Source organism: Atta cephalotes (genome assembly GCF_000143395.1).
Source record: "Atta cephalotes unplaced genomic scaffold scaffold00016, whole genome shotgun sequence".
In the NCBI taxonomy this organism is placed as follows: domain Eukaryota; kingdom Metazoa; phylum Arthropoda; class Insecta; order Hymenoptera; family Formicidae; genus Atta; species Atta cephalotes.
In genome coordinates, this window is record NW_012130080.1 from 3,038,136 (window position 1) to 3,046,653 (window position 8,518).

At 30.4% G+C, this 8,518-nt stretch overlaps 1 protein-coding gene across 1 annotated transcript in view; it reads left to right on the plus strand.

Annotated features, from left to right (window-relative positions):
• LOC105618274 (sodium channel protein para) overlaps nucleotides 1-8,518 on the plus strand; it is a 46,356-nt gene that overhangs the window by 33,151 nt on the left and 4,687 nt on the right. The window contains exons 22-25 of the mRNA XM_012199814.1: nucleotides 310-432; nucleotides 3,837-3,959; nucleotides 4,439-4,633; nucleotides 4,707-4,952. Coding sequence (XP_012055204.1) covers nucleotides 310-432; nucleotides 3,837-3,959; nucleotides 4,439-4,633; nucleotides 4,707-4,952 — 687 coding nt within the window. The remainder of the gene's footprint in view (nucleotides 1-309; nucleotides 433-3,836; nucleotides 3,960-4,438; nucleotides 4,634-4,706; nucleotides 4,953-8,518) is intronic.

Here is an 8,518-nt window from a genome sequence, read left to right on the forward strand (position 1 = left end):
TATTATATATATATATATATATATATATATATATATATATATCTATAGCTAGAGAAATATCGAGGCTCTCCACAGATCGACAGCCCCTCGAATTTCGTCTTTGTACAGATATCCAAATGTCTTAATTCGTCGTGGAGTCGAAGGAATACGCAGTAATACGTCGATTTCGTCTTTTGACTTCTTCCCTTCCCCTCTTTCTCTTCATCCTGGCCTTATCCCAATATCCATGAATCGTCGGAATTGATCAAGTCTATCCCTCACACGTCTGTCTACCTCTCGCTGTGATTCGCTCTCGTTTCTCGCTCGCAGGTATCGCTCATTAACTTCGTAGCGTCGCTCTGTGGCGCTGGCGGGATTCAAGCCTTCAAAACAATGCGGACCCTAAGGGCCCTAAGGCCGCTCAGGGCGATGTCTAGAATGCAGGGGATGCGGGTATGTAGCCCACCGTCTCAGCAGACCTTGTCGCTTGCTCTACGTCTGCCGTGGAGAAAACGGCAGAGTCGATCCCCCTTGTTTAATCCCTTCAATACCGGGGAGTATAATAATGTTTCTTAATCCCCATCAACGATATTTACCATCGAGGGGAACAACGTCAGGAAGAACATTCTTTTATGAATATTTACTTAATCATCGTAAACGAATTTTATTTGAGCTTGATTTATTTCAAGTATAAAGTAAACTGTTGCATTATAGAAAAGTTATTAAACCTATATAATGGAATAGATAAATTTTTTTAAAATAAGAACTTATCACAAAATTTAAGATTGATACACAAGTTTTGAAATAACTATTTGATTTTTTTGTAAAATTTTTAGCTAAAATATAAAAATGTGTTACACGTTTCGAGATTACAAAGGGAAAATTTTATAACATATTCTTGACAGATACAAAAAAAATTATTTATTAATTAAATCTATGTAATTTTTTCTCATGATGTGTTATCTTAGCTCTTAGTTCATCAAACTCTTGCTATTACGAATTGATTTTTATCTATCGTTTATAAATTATTAAATTATATTACCATCATTTCCTGTCTCTCACATATTAATACTTATACATTATCTGATTAAATTCTCGCACCAGGAATAATAATTCTCAGATTATATGGATTCAAAAATCATCATTGTTTCCTTTTCTTCCATAAAATTCGAAATTACGTTTATCAAGAGCCTGCATCGTTGTCAATTATTTTAATGTAGATTGCAAGTAAAAAAATTGCGCACTGAATACCTTATTCTTCAAATATGTGTGTAATTTCATTTTCTAATATTTTTTGAACGTATATAAGGTAAATAGAATGGATACTTTCATGAATCATTTATATACAATGCAAATGCAAACATATAATGACATTCTTTATCAAGATATTATCAAGAGATTATCTTCGTAAAATTATATAAAAATAATTTCATATAAATTTTTATTATAGTTTAAAAATATGTAATATCTGTGACATTCGATGATACCGACTCTTGAAAAACTACAAGATCATCGATCTGGAATCGACTAAAACACAATATTACATTTTCTTCCTGTTGCACGGGAACATGCTAAAATAGAGGCAGTCGCGAATGCACGGCAGAGCTTAGAAATGCGAATGCGTGAAGCAGCGCGTAGATGATTCGTCGTTCACAACCGATCAACACTACACTAATCGAAAAACACGCAAATAGAACATAGAAACACGCGCTTTCATCTTTACATTGTCATTGATACACGAGTCGTACCATCCCATCTTCGTGTGAAAATGTCTATACGTAAAAATATTTACAACAGTACATTTAAACGTGAAGATCAAAATGGAACATCACGTATATCTGACTTTGTATATCACAAGCCTGATAATAGTGCGTGTGACAACGTTACACTCTGAAAACTCTGGACATACACACATACACACAAAATTTAGCCATATTAAATTTCTATTCATATCGCATTTAGGATTAAATATAATCGAATTTTGAAATATATTTATATTCGATATATCAAGTATTATTACAAGTATTATTTCGGTCAGTAATATTTTTAATCAGTAACGTTTGCAGTCGAATGTGCGATATGAGTATACAAAGGGATACTTTATTCATCTCTCATAACGTGTAGTGAAGGCTCGCCTTTTATAATAATCGTGACGAATCTCCTCGCAAATACTCATACTTATATCACATACTCGCAACACAAGGTCGCTGAGACACTGGGTTGTAGTAATTACTGTCATGCCCACGCCCTGACACTTCTTCTATTTTACAGTAGATCGCTGCAAATCGCTCCTCGGAGCACTCAATATTTTATTTCTTGAGTTTTGCTTTTGCACGAGACCACGAAGGTAGCAGGATGCGATTGTTTCCGAATTTACAGGATTTATATGTTTCCCAGGAAACTTTAATTCGTGCATAAATTGAAAAGAGAAACTTTTTGATAAACAAATGCAAGTAATTCTGGGAAACATATTAATCATATGGATCGCGTAAGTTCTATAGAATTCTAATTTGCTCTTCTTTTTCAAATATTATATACTGAATGTCCTAAGAGAGGAGGAAAAGTACTAAATTTTTTGAAAAAGAGGCTAGATATCTAAGGGAAATTATTTATCTAAGACATTTAGCGATTATGGATAGATTGCCCACTTCTCGTCATAAAATATCGTAATAATAATTATTCCTTAAGTGAAATTAAAAAGATAAGGTCTTTTACCGAATAATATATAAGCTGCATAATTTGGCTTGCTTATTAATGTTCGATGTTTAAAAAAAGCTGCTTAATTAAATATTCGACATAATTTAGGGAAACACCCAATAAATTATGCCCAAGTGAGCCCGCGTTATTCGTGTATATTTTTGTGGGATATTCTGTATATAAATTGCTTAGACGTAGTATTTGCAACTGGATTGCTTAGTAGACATGAAGATCGAATGCTTGCTTGCTTTCGTCAGCTTTTCGTTCGTGCTGTAATTTGCGCTTGCTTTACATGTTGATCTTGCCTGTGGCTTTCTTTCTTTAGTACACCCAAGTATGGAACTTGTAGATATAAATTTACACGCGCGTTATCATCACTGATCAATCAAAGTCACAGTTACATATTATATTTAATCAATTATATTAATTGTAGTTAACATCCCACTTAAATTACAATTTACATACACACTAATGAAATTACATCTAAATTAACTGCTCGTATAATGATTATTAAAATAAGAAATAAGGATTTAATAATAAATGTTTTTCTACCTGCATAATAAAAATAGATCTTTTGGTGTGTATGTAAATCAAGATTCGGAAAGTATTACTCAAATTCTAATTTATTTGGTAGACATTTGCTTATAATCGTATATTTCGATTAATTAGGGCTACTTGAAAGTGCCTGTAAAGCTAAAATATCACGCACAGAATTAAATTACTGCACAGAGGAACGCAAATAAATATTTTATTCACAATTAAATTTTTATTCTATTTTGTAATAATATTAAATTTCGAGCGAATATTATTTTATAAAGAAAATTATTATTTATAATAAATTAATCAGATTATTCATTCAAGTATTATTAGAATAACATTTTATTTCAAATTCATTTAAAAAATTCATTATTAATGTTTTTAACGATCATAAATTAAAAAAGAAATATATATTATTTTTCTTTACTTAAAATATAGGATAGTTGTATCAGATTAATTTTTTTATGGGATAAATAAATTTTTCACGATTTTAGTCTTAACACGAGCACATTAAGCATATAGCGCGTGACACAATCGCATATAAATAAGAGCATAGATGCAGAAATTCTTAGCGAAATGTCACGAGTCTGATATCGCGTCTAATCGAATTTCGTCTCTCATAGGTAGTCGTTAATGCTTTGGTCCAAGCCATTCCATCCATCTTCAACGTATTGCTGGTATGCCTTATTTTCTGGCTTATATTCGCTATCATGGGGGTGCAGCTGTTTGCTGGCAAATATTATAAGGTGAATATATTTTTATTATTATATGCGAATAGAAATCGATAATCGATTTTCAGAAGAAAGACAAATATTCTTTAATTTTTAAGGGGATAAATGGGGGGGGGGGGGATATCTCAAGCATAGTTTTCTTAAAAACTTTTCTGAAAAAGGGAAATAAAAAATATTGCCTAGATGCCTAAAAGTCTTAAAATTCGTTATTTTTACATTCTTCTGTTTCACAAGGAATTCTGTTTCACATACAACTAATATAAAAACTATAATATAATATAATATACTAGTAAAAAATATATAACAATAAAATTAAAATTTTTTTTCTGAGGATATTTTGTACATTTCACTTATCAACTTGATATTCTTTAGACGCATTTAAAACTAAATAATTCTCGTAACTTATTTTTAAGAGACTTTTCTTTTTAAATTTATTATAGAATTTAATTCAAAAAGTAAAAATGTCATGCTGTACAATTTCACTTTCGTTGCAGTGTGTCGACGCGAACAAGACGACGCTCAGCTACGAGATAATACCGGATCGTAACGCTTGCAACACCGAGAATTATACGTGGGAAAATTCGCCGATGAATTTCGATCACGTCGGGAAAGCGTATCTGTGCCTATTCCAAGTGGCGACTTTTAAAGGATGGATTCAAATTATGAACGATGCGATCGACTCTAGAGAGGTGAGTATAATCTCACAATTTTTACTTTTTTTATCGATATATATGTTGTAACACATCGCTCAATCGTTTACAGATCGATAAGCAACCGATTCGCGAAACGAACATTTACATGTATCTCTACTTCGTGTTTTTCATTATATTTGGATCGTTTTTTACCCTCAATCTGTTTATCGGAGTGATCATCGACAATTTTAACGAGCAAAAGAAGAAAGCTGGCGGATCCCTCGAGATGTTCATGACAGAAGATCAGAAGAAATATTATAACGCCATGAAGAAAATGGGCAATAAGAAGCCTCTAAAAGCCATTCCTCGACCGAGGGTAAGTTATATAAATAATAAAGACACTATACATATATAATAATAGAATAAAATTTGTTTCCACTAATCCTTTTTTTTCTAAAAATAAATTCAATATAAGTGTGTGTGCTATACAATTTATTATTTATTCAAATATCGAAATTTGAATTTGAATTACAAAATAAAAATGACAAAGACTCTAATTATTCACATTTAATTATTTCTGTAATAATTTTTCCGCTAAAACGTGTTGATAGATTTAAGATTAATTAATTTAAGTAAATAAATTTCCCACCCAAAAAATTCGTAATTAATTTTATATAATTAATTATATATAAATAAAACCTATATTGATTATTTTTGCTAAATAATAATATCAAATTTTTATTATACACATAAAAATTAAAAAAATTAAAATATTGTTCACAAAAAATCAAAACAGACAGTTATATCTATATATAATTTATGAAATATTTATATTAATTTCTATCTAATTTCTTATATTAATTTCTATTCTAGCCAATCCATTTTAAAGCAATGAATCTGTGAATTATTATATTCAATTGTAATATCTTAATGCACTTTAATTTTTAATTTTTACTTTAGAAAATAATTGTAATAGAAATGTAATAGAAAATAATTAAATAGCAACATATAAATCATATATCATACATAATGTCATTATAAATATATAATTTTATTATTATTAACTATTATTAATGTACTATTAGAAATGTAAAAATTTCTATACATTAGAGAGAAAATTAAGAAAAGATTTTTAATTCCTTTATTTTTTCAAAATATTTTTCATTTTATGTATAAAATTTATGTAATTCTCTAATATAATTTTCCCAAATTCATTACTTCAAAATTAAGAATATGGTTCAGCACTCACCGATACGATGCATAGCAACGGAGTTGTACAAAATCTATAAAACATAAATATGCGCAAATTATAAAACACGTAAAATAATTAATATTTCAAAAAATAAATTTCATCGACCAAGTACATAAGAAAAATATTAATCCGAAATGTTTTTTTTTAAATACAAAGTTTAAAAAATATATATATTTAACAAAAATCAAATTCGTAACTTTTCACAAATAATTTAAACAAATGCTAAATACATTTAAAATATTTTCATATGTATCTATAAATAAATATTTTCTTAAAATAAAAAAAATATTTTATATTATAAATCTATTATCTATATCTAAATATATATCTATTATATTATAAATGGCATACAGTCGAAACCATTCGAAATTAATCATGACATCGATTAATTTTGCAAAAATAATAAATGTATATATGTTACATTACCTCGGGATTGCTCTGCCGATGCCCGATGTCTCCCAAGCTTGCTCCTCCTTTCAGATTCTTTTGTTACTTCTTTCGGCACACACTCACACGCGAAAATTTTATTACGACCGTAATCATCGTGATTAATATATATGAGTACATACATTAATCACGATTGCGCGACTTTTCACGACACGCGTGCTTTGTTGTAAACAATGAGAATAACGCACAAACAGAACAATTATAATGTGGAACAATAATCCGTTCGGCACTCACCGGTCGGCGCGGCGTCTCGCGAATTAACGTAATGGCGACTCCGTAACGGCAAAGTAAATTCGAAGATCGCACGGCCAACTTCAGATGCCACTTCCAGCCACGGCGGTGCTGCATCTACTGCTTCTAGTTTCACTTTCGTACTTTTCCGCTCCTTGAAGCCATGATAATCGCATGATCGTTTTTCAGAGCAATTACATTTGCTTATGTATTATAAATAGATAAACTATGGGACTTGAAATCAAAGACGAATATCCGCGGAATGAAATATCCGGAAATATGCTTATTATATCGCTTTGTCGATCATTAGCGTGATCAACTTCGATCGAATAAATCTCGCGAAATACGTATCGTAACGTTTCACTCAAATACAAACGATGAACTTACTGATACGTAGTTAATAAATATTACATACATTTAATTAGAAGTATATAATTACTAATTAAACGCGTTGTATCACCACTCGACTTCGAATCGGTCCGTTCTATCCTCTTGGCCATCTGTGAATAACCGACAAATTGGAAAGTGAAGTTGGCAACTTTATGAATACCACACGACGCGAGCCAAATTAATGACCGATTGAAACGCGGTGGATTATCCAAAAATGAAATTCAAGAACTCACGCGCGATACATTTCGAATGCAAAAATTTCATGAAATACATACATTATTTAACAAATAATTGTATTACGTCTTTTCATTACTCGACTTATTCGATCCGATTCATGTATCACTTCACGCCCTGGGAGACAAATTATATATTCAAAGCGATGTAAAATTCAACGCGGATTGCATGCGATTAAAGTATCATTGTAGAAATAACTCGCCCACAGGTATCACTATAATTAAACGATAATTTATGATTCCTGTCTACTTTCGCTTCGATAATAATTGCTCTCAATAAACGACTCATGCGAAATACCAGCGTTTCGATACGAAGCCATCGACTGGATACGCGTGGGAATCGTTAACAGAAGTTGAATGATCACTCGGTTGATATTCGTCAAGTATTGATACAGAATAATCGTGTTTGAAGCTTTGTCGTATCTTCTGTGATCGCGTTTTGAAAGATAATACGACGTAGGCGATACGCCGCTGCCGGTTCGCCCGAGTGTCGGCACGCGAATGCGAATGTTACGAATGGCACTTGGTGCGGTGACCTTGTTATTATGTATGACGCGGCACGCCGTTACGCTGCACGCCGTGCTACGTAAACAATAAATTCGAAGGTCGCATGCCAACCGATTCGTTGACTACAAAATTGTAACTACATAATTGAAAATTACGAAATGTATCGAATATTTTATTCCTTTCACATTACTGTTTCACTTACACTGTTAGAAATGTAACCACGAGCTTCCTTTGCACGTAAATGAAGCTCGTAGTTATGAACGAAATTAAATGTAATAAATGATTTAATTGAAAATTAAGTTACAGTAGTTACTTAAATTAAATGAATGTGTACAGTAAATTTATTTGTACTTATTTATACTTATTTGTATTAGAAATTTTAATGTACTTTTAATAAAATTGTATGAAAAATACATTAAATTTCATAAATTCATGAAAAATATATTAAATTTTATGTATATGTATATAAATATACTTTTTAGTTATAAATACATTAAATTTAATGTGATGTCATAAAATTAAATTCAAATTGTGTAACTTAAAAGTTAATAAAATTTAAGAACATTTCTAACAGTATAATTTCAATAGATTGTTACACTGTCGAAACATGTTTCTCGATTTGTTTTGTGAACTTGTTAACGTAATCACTTGATGATTAATTTCGTACAATGAAAATGTTTTGAAAAGGATTATTACTTAAATTTTAATGCGAATGTTGCAATTTGATGTACTCTGATAGTATTCTTTAACTCCGTGCCTACGAATTGTTTAATTTTTTTTTATTTAAAACTTTATGAAGGATTGATTTTAATTATATTATTTAAAAAGAGAGAGAATTATTAGATTTAATATTTAGTTGAAAAATAACATTTATTTTAATGG